Here is a 23719-nt window from a genome sequence, read left to right as displayed (position 1 = left end):
TCCTGCAGAAACATTCGAGCAGGGACCTATGAGCTGACTGGAGCGAAGCTGGTGTAGGGGCGCTTGCCTTGGGTGGGGGACTGGCCTAGATGACCTCCGAGGCAGTGAGAAGCGGACGGACGGGCGCTCGTCTACAGGCTTCTTCCCGCTCAGTGATGACATGGACAACAACGGAGAAGCATTGAGGACGCTTTACAAGCATTTTGACATGACCGTGTGACCGAAGTCATGCTCAGGGGGTTCATTTCTTTAAACAGAGTCCAGACCTATCGGGGTGTTTCTCAGTTTGGGGGGGCATTCCGTGAAGGGGATGCTGTGGGCTGGGGACGCACAGTAGGACCACACTGAGTTCTGCAACAGATCAGAAATTAAAAAGTGGGTCCTTTACCCCTGGTGGTCTGAGAAGCACAGCTGAGAGGCCTCGGGCTCACTGTGTCATCCCTGGGGAGGCCCTGTTTGACCATCTCAGCGAAGTGGGGCTCTCCCTCTCGCTTGGTGCCACACCCCAATCTGGTTTCCCCATAGTGCTTGCCAACACTTCCTTTCTGCCTAGGGTATTGTGCACCTGTTCATTGACTCCTCCGCCCGCCGGTCTGCGAGGGCACCAGGCGGGAAGCTCAGCAAGCCTACCCACCCCCTACATCACCAGTGCACAGACTACTTGGCACCAAGGAAGGATCCGACGAATGAGAGCTGAATGAATGACATGACGCATTATGGGAAAAGACACTCCTGAGACAACTTTTGTGTTTGGTAATGGTGGGCTAGATTATTCAACTAACCTTCCTGTGGCAAAAACTCAAACTGCTCAAAAAATATTCAAATCATCTCCTTAAAAGCCCTTGCTGTGCTCACGAGATAGTCCAGAAATGGCAGCCCAAACAGAGCCAAGTGGGAACCCAGAGGGGTAGGGGGGACCATGGCCACCTTTTTCAGCTTGAGGATATCTGTCAGTCTGGGTGAAACTAAACTTGAGTTTTGGTGGTTTCCTGGGGCCAGAGGGCAAAACAACAAAGCCCCAGACCCGCTGAAGCAGGTCAGTGTAATAGGAGACACCCCCCACCCCATTATGCTGTAGCTCCAAAGGGGCCCCACGTTCAAGGAAACACATTCAAGGAAAAGGGAACCCGAAGAGACCCCCTGGACCTCAGAGGCTACAGGGAAGGTTGTCAGTGCCCAGGAGAGCTGAGCGGGGAGTGTCTCTGAGGTGGTGTGCCCGCAAACCAGCCTTCACATAAACCCGCAACTCTGTTCTGCAGCACCAGGGAGGTTTGGAAAGTCTCACGCTGGGAATTTAGTTTACTGTGTCTGGCAAGAGAATGTGCAAGCCCCTCTGATTCTGACATCAATTCCAATATGTGTTTTCTCCCCACATCAACAAGCACTTCTCTGACAGCAGCTGGGGGTTCTGAAATTCAAATCCGTTCTGACACCATCTACCTGAAGACAGCCTCGGTCCCGCAGGTGAAGGGCTCATCCCACCTGTGCTTCTGACCAACCAGCTATAGATAGGAGGATCCAATGACCCTCTCCTTGGGTTCAATTAATTCGCTAGAGTATCTTACAGGACTCAAGAGGAACATTTTACTAACTAGATTACTGGATTAACTACTAACTAGATTCATTATAAAAGGATATAACTCTGTTAAGGAGGCACAGGGCAAAGCATGGGGAAGGGTGTGGAGCTCCCCAAATCTCCCCGTGTTCCCCAAACCAGAAGCTCTCTGATCCCCCATCCTGTGGGTTTTTATGGAGGCTTTGATTGATTAAATCATCAATGAAATTGTGTTTTATTAACTCATTGGCCACTGACAACTGAACTCAATCTTCGGCCCTTCTCTTTTCCCCAGGGTTGGAGGTCAGGGGTGGAAAAGGAAGTTCAAACCCTATAACTGTATGGGAGGTTTCTCTGGTGACCAGCCGCCATCCTGAGGGGTTTCCCAAAAGCCACTTCATTAACATGACAAAAGACACACTGCTCACTCTCTGCACTTGGGAAATTCACAGGTTTGGGCCGCTCTGTGTCAGGAACTGAGAAAAAGACCCAATAGGCATTTATTTTAACTCATGATCTAGAATGCCCTACCAAAAGGAGACTCAACCTGGGCCTCCTAGTAATCCTAAAAATTCATTTTCAAGAACAATACCAGCAACTGTTCTGTGGCCACGCACAGAGGGGCACACAGTAGGTGAAATCACATGGCAGAGAGCCCCCGCAACGTCACACAGGGAAATGATCTGCCACAGATGGTAACACCATTATCCTGACTGTATCGAAAGAAAACGAGGCAAATCCGACACTGTCTTCCCTGGAACAGTAAGTGTAAGAAGTGACTGAGCCACCTTGAACTAGGCAATGCTTCTCAGAAATGACATGAAAAGCATGAGCAGAAAAAAGAAAAGCGAGGTAGATGAGACATCATTATATTTAAAAATGTCTGTGCTTCAAAGGACACAATCAAGGAAGTGAAAAAGCAATCTGCAGAATGGGGGAGAATTTTTGCAAATCATGGATCTGATGAGGGTCTAGGATCCGTACTGTATAAAGAACAGTTAAAATGCAATAACAAAAGGAGAAATAACCCAGTAATGAAATTACTTTGCAATCTGTCTCTTCATGCGCCTGAAAATTTTAAGCAGCTACAAATCCGGTGCCTTCTCGTGCACGGATGGCTTTAACGGACTCCGAGCAAGCTGGGTTGGTTTCCCTCTGAGTCTCACGCGCACTTGGGTCTTTTATCAGGGTGTACATTAACACTGGCCGCAGGCTTTTAGTGGAAGACCATTAATATAAAACAGAGCCACCGTGCTCCAGCCAAGCACACCCGCTTGGTGGCTCTAATAGAAACAAAATTGAAAACAGCGTTTGAGCCTTGGTATCATCTTTCGCAGAGAGGCAATCTGAGACAGGACTGGGTTTTGGACACAACAGACCACAGTGATTTGTGAAATCAATAACTCCACCAAATGGTTTCAGAGATGCTAAGTGAACTGCCCATGGTCACCGTGCTGGTGAGTTGTGGACTCACCATCTGAACCCAGGTGGTCTGACTCTAGAGCCACGCCTGCCCATGATCGTCCAGAGGCGAGTTCTAATCCCTGACCGGGTCCAGAACACGTCCTTTGGGATGGGGCAGGGCCAGGGGACACAGCTGGGTGAGGAGAGTTCGGGGATCCTAGGACCACATTTAGGTCTTTCTTAGGATGGGTGGCTCTCCTCCTGACGCAGGTTCCAGCAGGGGGCAGAGCTTTGCTTATATAGCGTTGGGGGAAGTCTAGCACACTTTGCTTGGTTCAGGCTGGGCTAAAGGTTTACAAAAATTTGGGGAGCACAAAGATGTCTGGAGGCAGGGCAACCTCTGGGGCCCCTGGCACTTAAGGTTCTCAAAGTAAAAACTCAGCACAGTGGCTACTAGCTTTCTGAGCACTGGAAAATGAGGCCTCAGTGTTTCTGCTCCTGGCTTAGCTCCTGGCACACAGCGGGCTGCCCAAGTCTGTGGTGCTAAGACCATCTCATTTCAGGAGCTGGGCCATTTGGGGAGGGCTGTTTCCAAGATTCAGAAGCAAATTCCCCAGGGACATCCTTCTTCTGTGTGGCTCAGTTGACATCACTGTGGATGAGAAGTACATGGCACCTCTTCAGGAGTCCAGATAGGATGGCCTCCTTGCACCTCACAGAGCAATGGCGAAGGTCCCATGTCTCTGGTATGGGAAGTGAAGGCCAAAGCTGAAGATGAGAAATGACTTCCAAATGCTGTGGACTTTCAAGGTAAACCCATAGCCCTTCCTCAGGAATCTGATCAAGGAGGTGGTCAGGAAAGCAAGGCTGGCAATATGGCAGTGGTTAAGTTAACAAACCCACCATCGTCACTTCCTGTTGTCACTTCCTGACTGCTAACAATATGGCGGGCACAGTGCTGAACGCTTTACGAGCTTGGCTCACTGACTCCTTCTAATAATCCTGAGACACTATCCATCTTATAGATGAAGAAACCAAGGCTCAGAAAGGCTGGGCTACTTGCCCAGGATCATATAGCTAGGAGATGGGGGAGTGAAAACTTGAACCCAGGCCTGTTTGATTCTCCAAAGCTGGGGCAGGGGTGCTAAAGAACTCTGACGGCCTACCTCTCAGGGAGGTAGGTAACAGAGATGGAAAAACACCGGGGCTCACACCACACTCCGCAGTTTGGGGGGTAGACCTCAAGGGGCAGGATGGGCAGTGGAAGTCTGAAGAAGAAACACAAGCAAGTTGAGTCCCTGCGGCCGGCAGCTGGGAAGACCAGGAGACCCCTGAGAGAGGGCTTAGGCCCAAGGATGGTGGGCAGACACCTTTCCTGGTATCTTCCCTGGATAAAGATGACATTTGGTAATTATAGTAACTTTTACATCTCTCTCCTGGACCTTGTGTTGCTTGTAGGGCGATGCTGAGCTGAGCAGCTTGGCAGAGGGGAGAGCTGGGCTTCTGGGACACCCCACAAAAGGTGCCCCGGCTGTGAATTCTTCTTTGGTCCCACGGCTGGCAGACCACCTTAATGTCCTGGGGTTTATTATAGATCTTTGAAAGGGTACGCCCCCTTGCCCTATTAATAGCACCTTCCATACAGAGAACAATGGCATTTTCCCTTCATGTCTGCTTCTGGTGAGGCTCTGAAGAGCTCCACTGAGCCCTTCCCAGGCTGCACTTAGGCAAGTCTTGTGCAGTTAGGAGCATCACTAACTGTTCAGTGCTATAACCCAGGTGCTATAATCACGTGCTTGGTGACAATAGAGGGGGGAGGGGTGGAGGCTGGTCGGGGGCTCCCTTACCTCATCTGAAGAGCCATTTTCCACTCTGAATCTTCCAGCCCTTTGGATGGCACCATCAGCATCACTGGAAATAAGCTAGGGGACAAGAGAGCAATCAGTTAGGGAGCTGGGCTGCCATGGGCAAAGCCTCTTCTGTCTGTCTGTATCTGTCCTATGTCAGCCAAAGCCAAGGAACGACAGCTGGAGGGCCCAGCCCAGAAGCTAATGGGTCTTTCTGAAGCTTGGTCCACCAAGCCCTCACACGGTTAGTCTCCACAGTCTTCAGGAAGCTACAGAGTGACCGCCCCCTAACCCGTGAGAGTAGGAAAACAAGAGCATCAAATCTGCATGTGAACGTTTTCAATAAAATCTAAATGTGAACCTATTCCCATCCCGAGAAATGACAAAGCGATGCTCCCTGGAAAAACAATCTTAATACGCGTCACACGTGGACAAGGGCAGCTCACAGATGGCAAAACCGAAAGCCAAGTCTCAAGTTCGGCCGTCTTTACAGGAAAGCCTGAAAAACAATTAATGGCTGGCACGAGCTCAAGGCTCTGCTAACGTCACAGAAAGCTCTTGTGCTTCATTCAGTTTTAAATGGTCTCCAAAAGGCCAATTAGCCCCTTCCAAGGCAGGCAGGCTCTATCTGAGCTCTGGCAACACAATGCTTGCAAATAGTCTTCAAGGAGCTCACTGGTAGCATGAGATGCGGGAGAGCGGGACTCGCGCATCAGTCCTAAAATTACTGACTCGAGATTTAACTTATTTTCTCCCAAATCTCCTAGATTTCTCAGTAGCAACTTGGGAAAATGACATGTCTTTTTTTAACCTTTAAATCTGCCCACAATTTGTAGCCAAGATCTGCCAAGCATTTCTATTTCCCAGACTCATTCGAATGCGCTTGCCCTGGGGGAAGACATTTCCTCCCTTTCTAACTCAAGACTTACCTGGTAAAAAAGATAACAAGATTTCTGAAGAAAGATGATTATCTCCTATTTTCACTCGTGGTAAGAGATATGGAAGTGTGAAAATGGAAAAACCACGGGGAAACTCTACAAACCTTCCCAAGGAAAATTATTTGCAAAAGGCAGATAAATCTTTTTCACGATAAATATAGAAATAATAGTATGTAATATTTATTGAGTGCTTCTAGAAGCCTTGCACCGTTCTGGTCTTCACAAACATTCTCTCATTTAACTCGCAAAATAGCAACGCAGGTGGGTACCATCATTGTTCTCATCTACCAATAAGGAAACTGAGGCAGAGGACGGTAAAATAATCAGCCATGGTCATATCCTAGTTAGTACCTGGGAGGCCTGGAATGTGAACACAGGCAGCCAGACTTCAGAAACCCATCACCCTGACCTAACCACTGCCCCACCCATCACCCTGACCTAACCACTGCCCCACCTAACAGTCCTCTGTGGAATGTCCATGAAAAGGCCCAGGTTTTCAACCTAAATTTTATCCTGCAAAATCGTTTCTAAAAACAAAGAAAAATATTGTTACGTATATGTTTAGCTGTTTGTGGCATCAGATTATTACATAGTTAGGAAACCAAAGATGAGCAACAGAGGCTGTGTGGTAAAGAACTTAGCCCCGCCCCAGAGAGCTCTGGCCTTTGCCCTTGGCTCCTGAGAGGTCACCTCCAAGCCCTGGGAATGTCCTGCAGGAGTGTCTGTTTACCAGGGTGTTTGAGCCACACAGGAGAAACACCTGACCTGTGGGCGAGCGGTACTCTGGGTTACACGGTATCAGATCTGGATACGAAGACTCAGGTGAGCTGTCCCAGTCCATATACTGTCACACGTCACTGACAGGAGGGGTTAGTGCTGTCCCTGAGCCCACTGGGAGAGGACAACTGGGAGGCTCTGCATTTGGAATTCTCCTGGCCTCTGTTCTATGCGTCCGTTCCCTTGGCTGATCTTAATCTGTATCCCTTTGCCGTAATAAAGCATAAGTGAGCCTTTCAGCTTTCACTATAATCCGTGAGTCCCCTTCTAGCAAATTATTGAACCTGAGAGCGGCCCTGGGGAACCCCGTACTCTGTAGTCAATGTCAGAAGTGAGGTCTGGTGGACTGTTTCCTAGTTTAGAGAGGCCAATTCTCAAGTACAAGAACAAGATGAATGAAGGTCTCCTGGGGTCATTGCCATTATCATGGGGGAAGCACAGAGGACTCAGTGTCAGTTTCCTCTTTGCTTGTGAGCTCCTACTCATTGTCTGTTAAAATATTAAAATACAGGTTATAGCAAATAGGTTTCAAGTCAAGTGTTCTTGGCGTAGGCTGCCTCAAGGGCTTTGGGAGAAGTGTTCTGAGATCCCATCTAGAGAGAAAAGAGACCTGCCATCAATTATACACCAGACACAGGTGTATAAAGAGACAGGGGGACACGTGCTTGCCTGAATTAGAGGTTGGTGGATTCATTATAGCTCGTTTCAACCAGGACTCAAAGGCCTGGGCAGAGAGCTGACAGTCATCCACTGATTCACTCATTCATTCACCGAACAAAAAATAAAATCTCCCCCACTACATTCCAGACACAGCCAGGCAGAGACAATAAAGCCCTTTCCTGTGGTGAGATTAGAACAAGAAGTTAATTGCTTCTTTTGCTTCAAAGGTTCAAGAAGCAGAAAGGAAGAACACGTTTAATGATCTGATGGCTGGAAGGAATTTGGCTCCCTCTGATCTTAGGCCCACAGGCACGGAACCTGGGCTTCAGGCTGACATGTTTGCCCCTCACACCTTTACCATCTCCGCCACCACCGTCTGCACCCATGTGACTGTCGTCTTTCACCCAGATGAACGCACCTGCCTCCTACACCAAGCTGAGCAAGCACCCATCCACCATCTCTGACCCAATCCGCACACCGCCGGGCAATTTCGGCAAACTACAAATCCGAGTGTCCCACAGTCCCATGTCTGTCCCAGCACCCTGCTCCTTCCCACCAGGGGCCCAGAGTCTCCCATCTTCCCCTAAAGAACTCCTCCTCCACGTCCACTGCCCTCTCTACTGCAGGGGACTTCGCCGACCTCAGGGCTCCTGGGAGCTGTGATTTACGTTTCTTTGTGTGACTCATGCCGCTTCTCCTTCTGTACTCTCCTGCGCCCCAATGATAAGCCCCACGGAGACCCTGATGGCTTGTTTTTCTCACCACCGCACCCCCCAAATGAAGGATCCTGTCCGACACGGTATAGATGTCCACTACATGCTTACCAAATAAGAAATCTGTGACTAAATCAAGGCCTAATTCCTACCGAAATGACCAAAGGAATATGAAACTGGGGGTAAGATCTACACAGCCCTAGAAACCAGAGGTTCATGACTCATGCAAGAAATTTCAAGGACATCCTGCCGGGTCTACCGTGCAGGAACGACCAGTGAATCACCACGTGCAAGGGCAAGTCGGGCTGCTGGTAACGGAATCAGACACAGCACATCCGGCTAATACCCTGGGCGACTGCCAACAGGGCCTGCCTGAGGTGAGCGTGGGGGTTGGGGCCGGAGCTGCGCAGGGGACTCGCCAGTCATGCTGACAGAGTGACCTGGTGCCGGCTGGCTGAATGGCAGTCCTGGGGCTCCCCCTCACAGCCGGTTAGGGCAGCTGCCTACGTAAAGCACCAGGCCCCATGCTGGCTGTGGCCTGCAGAGGACCAGCACACCAGCCGATGTGAGAGCAGACAGTGCTCCGGTGAACTTGGGGATGAGAAGAATAACAACACAGGAAAAAAATCCTTTTAATGCAGAAGAGAAGCTGTTTCTGTTGGTAATTTTCTATTATTCCTCATACCTGTGATCTGGCCAATTACAGGTACAGAAAAATCGAAACTCTCCCGTTTGTTGGAAGATTTGACTCAGGAATGAAATAATGTCTCCTAGCACCTATCTGAATGTCCAATACCACATAATCTAGAAGCCCCGTGCCCCAGCCCTGTCAGTGTGCTGTGGAGTTTCGGCTGCCATCTTCCATGGGGATGGAATGCCCTGGACACATGGCCAGACCCATTTCCCTTAAGGCGGCTGTTTGACTTAATTCTCTCCCCTTGAAGGTGGGTCCAAGTCCTGGGTGGCATGTGGCGAGCAAGGCCCTTTAGGTGGGGAAGGTGCCTCAACTTTTCCTCTAGGAGATACCAAAAATGCAGTGCACAACTCCCAAGGAAAGGAAGGGCAAGGAATCAATAAAAGATCAGAGCAGAAATTATAGATTCAAAAAGACAGTACAGTCAATAAACACTTCCAAGAAATCACCAGCAAGTCTGATTTTTAAAAAAAGCAAAGGACAAACACAAACACAGAGTGATATTAAGGAAAACATACCTATGAAGAAGAAAGTGATTTTTTTAAAGCATGACAATACTTCTTGAGACGGTGCAAGCGTTATCAGAACCTTCCACAAAATGGACATTTTCCAGGAAAATACACATAATGAAAATTGGCTTCTGAAGAAAAAGAAACCTGAAGTACCAGTAATGCTTCTAGAGGGTGGTAATGAGAACGCGGCCACACAGAGGGGGCCCTGGCTGGGCTGGGGTGGGGGGCGCTCCCGAGGAGGCAAGGGCCCCATCCCCACAGGTCAGGCCGCTCACTCACAGGGAGGCAGCTGAGGAGCGTTCCCGCCACGAAGAGAGCAGCAGAATCCTTTTGCATTTGTTTTGATACAGAGGTACACAGACAGGGTGTTCACATAAGCATCACATCAGTAATACTAAGAAAAGAGGGCAGGGTTTTTCTTTTCTTTTCCTTCCTCTTGTCGTCAGATTCAGTCTCTCTGATTCTGTCTCTCTGATTCAGTCACACACCAAAGGAAGGGCGGTGCTGAGGAAGACAGTCGGAGAGAGAGCAAGAAGAGAGGAGGCGAAACAAATGATCATTTGACTCGTGAGGGATTCCTTTAGGGCTCCCCCACTATTGGGGGCCGCGGCCATGAGGCCCATTTAAATTTTACATTACTGGGGCACCTGAGTGGCTCAGTGGGTTAAGCCTCTGTCTTCGGCTCAGGTCATGATCTCAGAGACCTGGGATCGAGCCCCACATAGGGCTCTCTGCTCAGCAGGAAGCCTGCTCCCCAACCCCCCATGCCTGTCTCTCTGCCTACTTGTGATCTCTATCTCTCTCTCTGTCAATAAATAAATAAATAAATTTTATGTTACTTCCAATAAAATTTTAAAAACCCCACTCAGTTCCTCGGTAGCACTACTGACATGCAGGTGCTCAACGCTCTCCTGTGGCTACTTGGCAGGATGGCACAAATCCCAAATTTCCATAGTCACAGAAAGTGTAGTCAGGCCGGACTGAGAGAGGCTAGACGTGGAGGCGGTGCTGGGCGACTGCAACCAAACTGGTTTCTGATGAGTTAGTTAAATACACTATAAACGGTGAAAATTCATGGTAATTTCGCATCTTGAGTAGAGGTGTTGGTCCAAACTCAGCCAAAGTGTAAATGGATTCATTTAACACTAAGCTGTGTTCAATGCATCAGATGTTTTATTTCTGGAAAAAGTACTATCCAAGCAATTATATCCAGTTGTATGATTTAATGAATTAATTTAACAGAAGAAACAGGAAGCATAAAATGTTATTCATTAACTACTGTAAATAAGAGTATTATTCACTTAATATTATCAGCAATTAAGTGAGAATATTTCCTAAGTTAATATGAATACACAATTTTTTTTTAAAAAAAGGCTTTTTCTCTTTCTACTTAATTGCTTTGTTTCTTTGGGCTGGTGTCTGTTTCCTTTCTAAAGCAGTGCTAGGATTCCCTATGACCTCTGTTACCAGGCACTCTACAGAGGTCACAGTCAGGTACATAAATCACAGAAACAGTAGTTTAACCTGGATAAAAAAAATCTCAAAAAGTTAATATAAGGTACATATTAGAAAAATAATATTTCAAAGTTCTACACCCTCCCTTCCCCATCTCCTTTCTTTACAATAAGTGGTTCTGAGTATGGACTCTGGCACCCAATTGTTTAGGTTCAAATTTCAGTTCTATACTTAGTAGTCATGTAACCTTGGGCAAATCACTTAATTTTTCCTCCTAAATTTTGCCTTTTTTTTGTCTCTAAAATAGGGACAATGATTGTAGCCACTTTCAGGCTCGTGGAGAACATTCAATAATATAAAATATGTAATGAGCCTAGAACAGTGCCTGGACATAGGGAATACTCAATAAATGTCATGACAACATATACGAATACTACTAACAAAATGATGAATATAAAATGCTCTGATTATTAGACTTAGTATGATTGAACTTTTTTTTAAAAAATATTTTATTTATTTATTAATAGACAGAGATTACAAGTAGTCAAAGAGGCAGGCAGGGAGAGAGGAGGAAGTAAGCTCCCCGCTGAGCAGAGAGCCCGATGCAGGGCTCGATCCTAGGACCCTGAGACCATGACCTGAGCCGAAGGCAAAGGCTTTAACCCACTGAACCACCCAGGTGCCCCTGATTGAACCTTTTAATGCTGAATTTAAATGCTTGGAAGCTCTGCTTAAACATTGGTCTCTCTAGCAAACGTTCACGAGAACCTATTTTTCAGGGCCCATACTAACTGCTGGACTTAGAAAGACAAATGCAGCTTGATCGCTGCCCTGGAGGAGCTGGAGCCTGGTGGGAGAGAAACAAACATATAAACAGATAAATCACGCACAATCTGGTTAAACGTCGTAACAGTAGCAAAAACCGGGTGCTGGGGGAGGTCAGAGGCTGAAGAGACGAACTCTGCCGGGGGCAGGGGGGGACGTGGAGAAGCTTCCATTGCTATAATGAAATTTATTCTGGAAGGTGTACAGGGCCTTTGAGAAATGATTTCCAACAGAAGATTTTTTTTTTTTTAAAACCACAAACACAAGTCCAGAAGACCCATCTGAGACTGTCTATGCAAATCACGGACACGCATACACCGCCCCCCACACCTGACTTCGAAGGCACTGCTCAGATGGGATGAAAGAAAAGTATAAATGTTTCCATTCAAAACAATTGCTGAATCGGTATTCTGAACGCCTGAAATGAATAGAACACTGTGTGTTAACCATGTTTCAGTAAAGAGAAAGGGGAAAAAAATGGCGCAGAGCTGGGGTCGATCGGCCTAAAGCTGGGCAGAACAAGCCATCCTTTGACTGGAGATGTGGCTCCTGGGCCAGTGTCCTGGTCCGTCTTGGCGCACTGCCGCTGTCTGCAGGAGAGGCAAGGAGTGGGGTGGGCGCTGGAGACGCTCTCTTCCTGCCTCTCTTCCCCTGATCCTGCTCTGCTTGTGCCGAGGGCCAGGGGAAAGCCTCGCGGGCTGGGGCACTGGAGCATCCGGGTTGGTCCAGCCGGGATGGCGGATGTTGACTGAAGGAAAACCACCGAGGCCTCAGATCCGGTCTCAGATGCTTTAGTGCCATCATCCTCCCTGGCGACCATCCTCGGTAAACACAGCGTCTGTCACAGCGATTCACCTGCTGTCTTGAACTCACGTGCTCTGCTTTCTCAAATCCAATGACCTCATTTACTTCATGGCTTTGTCGCCCATGTGCGTCCCCCGCCCCCAGCACTGGCAGAGCTCGGATGTCACAGAACTGGCTTGTGACACTTTGTGACACTTTGTGACACTTTGGCGTTTTAGGGCTTGGTTCGGGCTGGGGCCTGTGGTGGGCTACGTCAGTGCTGCATTCCCCAACACATGGGTCTCCTGTCCTGCCAACCTGTCCTCGTGCCCCCTGCCTCAAGCCCCAGCCTCAACAACCTGCTTGCTACCAAAGACATTCTCTCTCTTTTCCTTCTGTGTTCAAAGACGAGACTAGGCCGACAGCAGACTCAGGCTACTTGACCCTGGCTAGACTGGGTCCTTTCTCCCGAATTCCTTTCTCACGTTCCATTAAGTCTCCCATCTTGGCCCTGGCTTGTCAGTCACACAGATACACCCTTTCTTCAGAGAGATGACGGCCTCCCCACTTGTTTTATCGAGAAGCGTGAGACCTGTCAGGATGAGTGCCGCTCTTTGACCCTCCACCTCAAAACCTATCTGTCTTGGTTTCTTCATTAAAATAATATATCACTGTCAGTCCCTGATGCTCAGCGTCCCCATAAAATACATGTGAGGATTCAGCACAAAAGAAGACAACTCATGAGTCCAAAAGAAGACTGTCCATCCTCTGGCCAAGATTTCAGGACATTTTCTATTTACTCTAGGGCCAATGGAGAAGAATGGAGAAACACATTTGGTCACTGACATTGTTGCCTGACACAGAACAATTCTGCGGTCAGCACAGGAAGCTGGAGGGCACTTTATCTGCCCCAACGTGGTCTCATCTTGGCTGAGAGACATTGGATCTATATGGAGAATGACAGTAAGACACCGGGAGTCATCCTTACACGGCACGGGTGCTGCATTTTGAGGTAGCTACCGCCATATTGGCACTCCAGGTAGGGAGAAAGACAAGAGGAGTCCTGGAACAGGGCTTTCCGGGGAGCACAGACAGTTTTGCCATGATGCCCAAGGGCGACTGGGGCGGGGAAAAATTCAGTCTCATGATCTTCTCCATTGTATTCTTTAATCCACACAGATACCATTTTCTCAAGCTTAGGTAAAGAGTTGAGCATACATTACTTCCATACTCCTCTTCCAACCAGACTGCTATCTGTCCCCCTCTCCCCACCCCAGCCCCTGCTGGACATATATATTCTGGAGCCATCACTGGTTCAGAGCAGCCAAAGCCAAGTGTGGAGAACATCCTATCTCCCTCCAGCAGAGCTTACAAGATAAACACCAGCCAGACACTCGACATTGATCAGGGAGCTCTGCACAACCGCTGGCCATTCAGCTCGTCAGCTCAGAGAAGCTACGGCACCCAAAAGAACTATGAGAGCTGATGGCCAGTCATATATTCTGTCTGTTGAAAAATACAAGGTCCAAACAGCTCTTTGTTTTTATTTGAAGATTTTGTTAAAAACAAAACAAAGCAAAACAACCCAACATGGGAGCTATGAAAAAAAAAATTGCCACAGATGGTCTAGGAAACGAGAAAGGAAAGCACACCATGTTTTTACTCTGAAACCAAAATAAAATTTCAGAAAAGTAGTTGTTGTCCTCAGTAAGACAGAAGACATGAGCTTTGCATCAGGTGTATAAAGTTTTGGGAAAGGGTTAAAAAAGAGAGGACCAAAAAACGCAAATGCAGGATTAACATCCCTGTTGATGGGAAGCAAAATGTTCATTGTAGAAAACAGCAACAGTAAATATACTCTTTATTTAAGAGGCTTCCCCACGATGAAAAGGAACTAAATGAAACGAAAACAATGAGAGAGGAAAGAGTTATAAAGGACAGAAAAAGACCTTTCTTACTGTTTGTGTGTGTAGGGGGAAATGAACAATAATCAAAGACACAGAAGAAGACAATATTCATCCCTGACATAAGACAGAGACTAAGGGGCGCCTGGGTGGCTCAGTTGGTTAAGCAGCTGCCTTCAGCTCAGGTCACGATCCCAGGATCCTGGGCTCCTTGCTTGGTGGAGAGCCTGCTTCTCCCTCTGTCTGCCTCTCCTCCTGCTTGTGCATGCTCTCTAACTCTCTCTCTCTCTGACAAATAAATAAATAAAAATCTTAAAAAAAAAAAAAACACCAGAGACTAAGAATCAAAGAAATGCAATGTTTTAGGCAAAATTAATGAAAAGAGAAACACACGGAGAAGTTACAGGAAACTTTAAAATTAAAGAGTGAAGAAGAAGATCTGAGAGGGGTGCCTGGGTGGCTCAGTGGGTTAAAGCCTCTGCCTTCGGCTCGGGTCATGATCCCAGGGTCCTGGGATCAAGCCCTGCATCAGTCTCTCTGCTCAGCAGGGAGACTGCTTCCCCCTCTCTCTCTGCCTGCCTCTCTGCCTACTTGTGATCTCTCTCTCTCTGTGTCAAATAAATAAATAAAATTTAAAAAAGAAGAAGAAGAAGATCATCTGAGAAAAATCCAGGCAGGAAAGGTCATCAAGAAAGAAAATAAACTCCCCAGGGCTTCAAACTAACCACACTGGGTTGAATGGTATCCCCACAAATTTACGTCCATCTGGAATCCCAGAATGTGCCCTTATTTGCAAAGAGTTGAGTTGAGGTCATACTGGATTTGGGCGGGACTGAAATCCAATGGCTGGTGTCTTCACAAGAGACAAGAGGGGGTTGCAGACCCCGAGATGCAGGGAAGAAGGCCTTGGAATGAGCCCAGAATGAGCTGGCTACAAGCCTGAAGGATGGCCAAGATTGCAGGCAGCAGGAAGAATCAAGGAATGATTTTTCCCTAGAACCTTCTGAGAAGGAGCATGGCCTGCGGTCATGTTGATCTTGGACTTCCAGCCTCCAGAACTGAGAAAGAATCCATTTCTGTTGTTCTAAGCCATCCAGTTTGCGGCCATTTGTGACTGCAGGCCTATGAAATGAATATACTATCGGATCAGAATTTGTACAGTTTTAAGAGAAAAAGGTGATCATTTGGAAGCTTTAAAACCAGCCAAGTTATTCTTGTGGAAGCCATTACTCCAGAGTCTCAGATCTGTAATGGTTGAGAACAGATACCTTCACTTGCTGCCTAAAAACTTCCCCGGAACTCCAGGACAAGGACCCTGTGGTATTGGTTCTGGAGGTCACAGCCAATGGCATCAGATACAAGGGAGAAAGGCATTTGGATGGGAGGAGGAAAAAGTTGTTTGTGGAAGAGCATCTACATCTTCAGAAAGATTAAACTTTGTTTGAAAGTAAAGACACCAATAAATTATACAAACCCACTTTGTATATAAATTTAATTTCTAAGGGGACATACAGTAAATCTTAACAGTGATTACCTCTAGGTGGTAGGATTACAGATTAATTTTCCTGTGTTTTTCAGTTTATTTCAAATTTTCTATGATGAACATGCATTCCCTTTATAATCAGAGAAGTATATTTAGAAGTGTGCTGGCATCCACACTCAGGCACACACACACACAAAGACTGGGAAGCAATATAAAAAAAATCTAAAAAGAAAAAAATTTATCAGACACTAGATTTTTAGCAAAATCCATCTTTAAGCTAGTACGTGGACCTCTGGCCGTGAGCTAATGCCATTGGAGACACAACCACAATGAAAGAAGCATGAGCCCTGCTGTCTAGAAAAGGTGAAATGCCCACAACTAATCACAGTGTAAAATACAACAGGTACCACAGAGAAAGGCAAGGGAACTGGGGTTCTTTTTAAAATTTTTTTGAGAGAGCGAGTGAGAGACTGAGAGATGGAGATGGGGAGGAGCAGGGCGAAAGGCAGAGGCAGAGGGGAGATGGAGAGGGGAGAGCGAGAATCCTAGGCAGGCTCCACACAGGGCTCGATCTCATGACCCTGAGATCATGACCTGAGCCGAAGTCAAGAGTCACTTAACTGACTGAACCACCCAGGTGCCCCAAGAAATGGAAGGGTCTAACAAGTAAAAGATGACTTTCCCATTGGGGGATCATGTAAGGCTGCTTTGAAAAGAGACACCTATTTCAAGAAGGTATTTCAGAAGGAAAGAGAGCCATAAAGAGGCCCCAGGGGCCTGGGTAATGGTGGGTGAAGGCATGCTGGGATGGATCACGGACTATATAAGCAAAGGTTCCGAAGACAGGCTGGAGAGAGGCTGTGTGAAAGCCTTAAATGTCAGGCTAAACAGTTCCTTTCTTTATTCCATAAACAAGGGAGAGATGCTGAAGGTTGTTTGTTTGAAAGCATCAAGATGATGTTGACAGAGCTGTGTATTTGGGAAAGAACTCTTTATGGCCTTAAGGAAATCAAAGCCCCCAGACTCAGGTTAATTACAGCTGAGCATTCTGACAATCTGGATGTAATCCTATCAAAACTGGTGGAATGGAAGCTTCGAGATGTCAGGGCGACAAGACGAAGTGCCAGAAGCTCAGGGAAGGAGGAAATGACATAAACGTCACACTAAGAGGGGAGGACACAGAAGCAAACATTCCTGCTCTTTTCTTTTTCCTGTCTCCTTAACAGATCAAATGAAAACCATGTAAAGACCTTAAAGTCACTTCCATTATGGAAGCTTGTAAAAACTGTATACCATTCAGCCTACCCCAGACATAATGAATCAGGGTCTGGGGTTTAAACAAACCTCAAGTGACTTTTATGAACAATAAAGTTTGAAGGGCATTGGAAGAGGCCCTCACACAGATAACAGAACTTCTTGGTAAACAGAACCTACTGGGATGAGTTTAGGGGACAAGCTCTATCCGGAACAAGTTACTGATCTCTTGGAACTTTGGTTATCTCTCTAGTAAAATGGGGGTAGTAATACCTCATCAGGTGGGTGTGGAATTTGAGTTAGTATACACACATGTACACATATATATTACCATGCACATACATACACATATATATACATGCATAAGTGTGTATCTATCTCCCCACCACTCAAAAGACTGTCTAGCATTGTCTGTGCCCATCCCTGTAAATAGAGAGCAATCTAGCCATGAAATCTGTCTAGGACATAAATCCAACAGGGTCTGCTAGGAGACTGGATGTGGGGTACGGGAGATTTCCTGGTTTCTGGAATTCGCAACTGAAAAGAAGGTAGCGCCATTCCCTCAGTGGTTTGGGGTTAGGAAGAGGGACAAACTGAGTTCAGTTTGGAGCACGCTGAGGTTCAGCCTCCCACAGGCTTTCCCAGGAGAGACATCCAGTGGGCACCCAGGCAGATGGTTCTAGAGATCTGGGAAGAATATAAGGACGTGTGAGTCACCGTCTGAAGGCAGTAACTGAAGCCACAGGGTAGATCACCAAGAAGGAGTGTGTAGCATGAACAGAGTGTCTGAGACGGAACCCTGAGGAGCCTCAAAATGTGAGGACTGGGCAGAAGAGAGGGAATCCGTGAAGAAGCTGAGGGGGCAGAGCAGGGAGCCGAGGCACAAATCCCAGAGAAGGCATTCACCGGGCCCGTGCTGCACACTGGGCCTGGAAGGTTACAATTAGGAGCGGATTTGGTAGCGATGACGTCTTTGTGACCTTGGCAAGAGCAGACGCAGTGAAGAAGAAGAGGAAGCATCCAAAGGAGGAATTCAGAAGGGAAATTGTGGAACTATCCCAGGGATCAAACACAGACTTCAGACAGTGGCTGAAAGGTGTTCCCAGAGTAATTAAAAAGTCTTCACATCTCTAGAGCAAATGTGGTTTGAGATATTTTGAAAGACTGCGCCACAGTGATAACTACAGTAGACTGATTAAAAGCTGAGGCCAAAAAGCATACAATCCTTTTCTTATACATAAAGGAAACCAAAGTCACTGCTTTAATGAAATGGGTAAGATAGTTTCATATACAAATGAGAATATTAGCTGGGGCTCACGCGTAACAGTGGGGCGTGAAACCGGAAGCCCTCAGTGGTCAGTCAGCCATGGCGGCCATGCTGGACCCGGGGTGTGACTTGCCCTACCCTCACCTGGTGGGGAAAGCAGGGGAAGCCAGCTGTAGAACCCACTATGGATGCTCCAACCAGTGAGATGGGTATGTACCTGAAGAAAGCAGGGACTTGACCTGAGACAGGGCGGGGCTGGAAGGCCAGGGCCTCAGCGGAGGGGTACTGGGAAGTGCCCTCGGTGACACCTCAAACACTCTCCCTCCTGCTGCCCTGGGGGAGGTCTCCCAACCCGCAGGGGGCAGTTAGTGAGTTAAAAGGGTTAGACTGGCTTCTGAGGGCCTGAAAAAGAGCTCTGAATGTTCAGAGCCCCCATGGTGAAATGCTGGAAAACAGACCAGATTCCTTTTCAGCATTAACAGCCCTGAGAGAAGTAAAAGAGTGGTTTTCAATGAGAGAGAGAGAGAGAGAGTGTCTGTAGTTGTTGGATCCCACAGTTCTGATGGTGGACCTGCCTAAATTCAGAAGTAAGCACACGTTCTTAAAAAGCCTTTTCAAAACAATGAAAAGATTTTCTCTTCAGGAGAACAGCATACAAAGGTATATAACATGATATACCTTTTTTTTTTAATTTTATTTATTTATTTGACAGACAGAGATCACAAGTAGGCAGAGAGGCAGGCAGAGAGAGAGAGGAGGAAGCAGGCTCCCTGCTGAGCAGAGAGTCCTGATGCGGGGCTCCATCCCAGGGCCCTGAGATCATGACCTGAGCGGAAGGCAGAGGCTTTAACCCATGGAGCCACCCAGGCACCCCTAACGTGATATACTTTTGAGCAAGTTAAAGATGTACTTTTGCGACAATGGATAGTACACACTGCTGAGCCCAGTCTGACTGGAAGCTGAGGGGGTGGGTGCAGGGCAGGGGTTGCTCTGGCACAAGATGGGAGAGGCGAAGGACATTACCCAAGAGGCACCAAGAGAGTGTGTGTGTGAGACACATATGAGAAATGTCCCTCCTGGGCATATGAAAAACCACAATCAAGGCAGAAAACTTGATTTCCTGTGAGGAATTTACCAAGTAAACAATCTGTTAACAATTTGTGTCTCTGGTTATATAAAAAATAAACAGTGACACACTGGCCAGAATTTGAAAGTATTTTTCTAGTACACCAGAGAACTATTACACGCCACTACTTGAAGACCATTTGAGTCTGTGAACAAAGACCCAGGAGACGGGTAGAAGGTGTAGGAGCCAGAGACGGGCAGCTGAGCTGGGGTCCCTGTGGCAGCAGGAGATCACGCATCCTGTGGGGAGGGACACGGCAGCGCAGGGATGGGAGGCCACCAGGCAGAGCATGAGCAACCCTGGACCCGCAGAAGGTTGGGAGTAGAGTGTCTCCACGTCTAATTGTTATTGTTGTTGTTTTAAACTCCACACCCAATGTGGGGCTTGAACTCATGACCCCAAGATCAAGAGTTGCATGCTCTACTGACTGAGCCAGCAGGGCACCCCCTCTGTCCGAGTTTTGAAACTAGAGATCATGCTGGTGCTAAGGAAGTAGCTGTTCCCAAGTCTCTTGTGTGGAAAAGTTTAGAGCATTTTTTTTGTATTCTTATGACAGTTTATGTCTATCTTATTTTTAAGAAATGTTTAAAGCACCTTACCAAAATATCTTTTTTTTTTTGTTTGAGAGAGAGAGAGTGTGTATGTGTGTGTGCTCATGTGAGAGGGGGTGGGCAGAGGAGGAGGGAGAGAATCCCAAGCAGGCTCCAGAGTCCAGCGTGGAGCCCGGGGGTTGGGGGTGGGGAGCGGGCTTGGTCCCATGACCCTGAGATCATGACTTGAGAGGAAATCAAGAGTCGGACACTTAATTGATTGAGCCACACAGGTGCCCCTTTCTGAAACATATTTTATTCAAAGGAGAAAATTAGATACAGAGCAAGTTCAGAACAAGGGCAGATTAGGTGTGGGTAAATCAAGTAAAAATAAGAGAATCAGATTAGAAAGTCCCTTAAGGTAGTTAGAGGCAAGGCCAGAAAGAGGGCTTTGAGCTTCCTGGAGGACAACGCAAAGAGGAAAAAATCCAAGTCCTTTACAGGCTCCCTACTACCTGTAAGATTAACAACAAACCAGCTTCACAGGGGGAGCATCGTACCTTTGGCCCTGAGCAAAACTTTCCTCATAGGTCCTCTTAAAAGTGAGTCTTTGTGGCACACTGAGAAAAGTCCTCAAGAGCATTCTGTAGGAGACACACCATCTAGTTCTGTATGGCCCTCTTCCACTCTGTCCATCAGGGCAAGTTGAAGGCATAAGATCAAGGCACAGACCAAGAGAAGCAAGTCTAAGAGAGGCCAAGGACAGCAGGCCAAGTGTTTGCAGCTATCTTATGGTTGAGATTAATCCAGGAATTAAATTTAGACCACTGATGGCATGGATGTCTCTTTGGATAATTTTTTATCAACATTTTTCTCAAAATCAAGCTTGTGAAGATGTGGCCAGAAGAGACTTTGAAATTAGATGTTTGAGCTGAAACCTAAGGCAGAGCTTCTCTGTGCTGCTGATTAAGGGCAAAAGAGTAGTTTTCTCTGACAATCAACTTCATTTCTTTAGAAACCCAGCCTTTCAGCAGCGGAGGCTGTAAGAGTTTGGGCTCAGAGACTGAGAGATGAGGCCCTGGGGCTCCTGGAGCCCATGGGAGACCTGGGTTGGAATGTCACTTTCACCCCTCACTGGCTGGGGGACCTCTCTGAGATCATCAGTTAAATGGGGAACCATTCAATCCCCACAAATGTCTCCTGAACCCCCACAACGTGCAGCATAATCAGATAATACCTGCTGCACAGGTGTTTGGGAAGGTTGGACAGGTAAATGCTCCTAAAGCATTTAGCTCAGGGACTGGCACGTAGCCAACATTCAGTAAACATTAAAACTAGTGACAGCAGTAACAAAATAATGATCACGGTCAAAGATTGCTGGCTCCGTTATGATACATAAATAATTTCAGGAGGAAGGTCTCAGATTCTACATCATAGAAGATGGTGGCAAGAATTTTAAATTTTAGCCTGGGAAAGGTTCAAAGTCACCCACAAAGATACCAAAAATATCTGCAAAAGCCCCCACACTTTTAAACCACTTTAACTTACTGGTAAATGCTCGGAGATAAACATGTCTGGAGGTACCTCGCTGAGTCAAGCTGCTATTTAAGACTTCGATACGAGCCAGGTCCATTTTGAAGAAACATCTGCCGAAATGATGATTTTAGCTGTAGAATGTCGCAGTCCTGATGTTCGGATGTTCCTGAGGGAAATCTGCTGGTACCTTCACTAATGTCTCAATTTGGAAATACTACATGGAATATAATTTTTCCCATAAAATGCCTATGAAAATAAAAAGCCTCCTCAACCCTGAATAGAGAACAAAGCTGCACTGTGTCAGGGACGTTGGACGGGCCGCTAAATCACTCATTAGCCAAGAATCATCTTTCTGTACAACAGTCTCACAGGCATCATTCAAATTCGTGCTGGAGCAAAAATACCAATCACTATGTATCAGGCGGCAGGAGTCCTCAACAGTCGAAACCTCACATGTGAAAATCTGCAGATGGCACCAAGTCCACCACAAACCGTTCTTTTGAGGGTAATTAGGCAGCACAGATAGCCTTTGAGGCCACCATGAGTTCATCACAGCAAAACCATGCCATCCTTATGAGGAAGCATTTTTATGTTCCTTTCCTATACAGCAGGGGAGCATGCAAATCATCTAAATGCGGGCTTGAGGGATGAAGGTACAGGCTTAAAAAGGATTGGACAATGTTTATCTGAACTTGACACTGCCTCCCAGACTGTGGCAGCCCCCAGAAGTATCAAGATGGTGGGTTATAGGACAATGGGCAGCGGGGCTGGGAGGGAGAGAGCTGTGCCCACATCATTCATCATTCCTAACATACCAGTTTCGTATCCATTGAGTCAAAGGCCAAGAAAAGATCAATAAAAGCTACAATCAATCTTTGGTTTTCCTGACAGATTTCCATATGAAGTGATGAAGAATGGGCAATGGTGTAATGGCTATGTCTTGCCGAGAATCCTGCCGCGAGAGACCAGACTTCCATTTCTCAAGAAGAAAAATGGCCTGTGTTTTGGATGGAATGCACTGCAAGCTAATGAGGCCAATTATACTGGGGGAGGGGGTCCAAGGGGCTCGTTATTCCTTTCTTGTATTTCTAGTTGATGGGTTAGGCTACTTTCTAATTTCAACCAAATCGAACCATTCATTCACTTGATCGATATTTACTAAGTAATGAACACTAAGCATTGTGCTTGGTGCTAGGGACACAGTGGTAACTAAAGAACCATGACTCCTATTTTTAGGGGGTTTATAATCTGCACCCTTGTTTATGGGATTGAAAAAGGTGTCCAGAACAATGGCCCACTGGCAGATGAAATTTTCACCAGGTGCTTTTAGTTTGACCTTTTAATATCTACCATACAAGGCACTGTTAGAGAGGCATTTGGGGTGTCATATTATTTGAAACTGAATTTTGTCTATTACCTTTTGAGAGGAGCTGCCCCACCCCCAAACTATGCTGAGGAGATGGGTCTAGGTTATACCACATGATCCCACTCCCTGAATACAACCGTGTGAATCAGGGATAAACACATGAACCAGAGGAAGCTATCCTTGACATTCTACTTGAAATCTGAAATTGGACCCAAGAGTGAACAGACTGTGGTGGGCAGTGGAGCTGTAAGACAAAGGGAACTTGGGGGGACTGGAAGTCATTTTAGTGATAAACAACATTTAATAAGAACTCAGAATGTGCCAGGCCCCATGCCAGGTCCTAGACATACAAATATGAACAAGACAGAAGTGGTTCCACCCTCATCTCTGGTGCATGAGAGAGTAGTTAGTAAACAAATACGTGAAATAAATAGAGCGTGCTAAATACTGTTAAGAAAAGAAATAGGAGGCTGAGTATAGGACAGCATGGAGAGAAGGACCTCTTGAGGTAGACGGGTTGGGGAGGCCTCTCTGAGAAGGCAACATTTAAGCTGAGACCAGCCATGAAAAGTGAGGGGAAGCCCGTTCCAGGCAGAAGAAGAGTAAGTGCAAAGGCTCTGGGACAGAACTCTCATGGTCTCGGGACCAAAACAAGGCCAAGCGTGTGAAGCACAGTGAGAGAGTGGCATGAGGGCGTGTGGAAAAGGCAGGCAGAACCCGGATCACTCAGGTTCTTATAGGGCTTTGTAAAGGGTCTGGACTTGGATGGGCAGCCAGTGAAGGGTTTTCAGAAAGAAGAGACATTATATTGCCAATATTTTGAAACATCACCCTGGTGTGAGGACATACATCTAGACAAATGGGGTCGAAGAGAAAACCCAGAAACCAACCCTTGCATGTGTGATCAACTGATTTCAGACAAAGGCGCCAAGACCATTCAATGAGGAAAGGACAGTCTCTTCAACAAATGGAACTGGGAAAACAGGATATTGACATGTAAGATAACGAAGCTGGACCCCTATATCATTCCATACACACACAGAATAGCTCCCAATAAATCATAAACCTATCGAATGAACTTGGACCCCTA

At 46.8% G+C, this 23719-nt stretch overlaps 1 protein-coding gene across 9 annotated transcripts in view; it reads right to left on the bottom strand.

Moving 5' to 3' along the window:
• GARNL3 (GTPase activating Rap/RanGAP domain like 3) overlaps positions 1-23719 on the bottom strand; it is a 144715-nt gene that overhangs the window by 77439 nt on the left and 43557 nt on the right. For all 9 annotated transcript variants that reach the window (XM_004757275.3, XM_004757276.3, XM_004757277.2 and 6 more), the window contains one exon: positions 4807-4881. In XM_004757275.3, the coding sequence (XP_004757332.2) occupies positions 4807-4881 (75 nt within the window). The remainder of the gene's footprint in view (positions 1-4806; positions 4882-23719) is intronic.

Source organism: Mustela putorius, unplaced genomic scaffold (assembly GCF_011764305.1).
Source record: "Mustela putorius furo isolate JIRA1106 unplaced genomic scaffold, ASM1176430v1.1 tig00000596_pilon_pilon_pilon, whole genome shotgun sequence".
Lineage (NCBI taxonomy): Eukaryota > Metazoa > Chordata > Mammalia > Carnivora > Mustelidae > Mustela > Mustela putorius.
The sequence above is the reverse complement of the archived record's forward strand: the minus strand, read 5'-3'. Positions and strand labels throughout refer to the sequence as shown.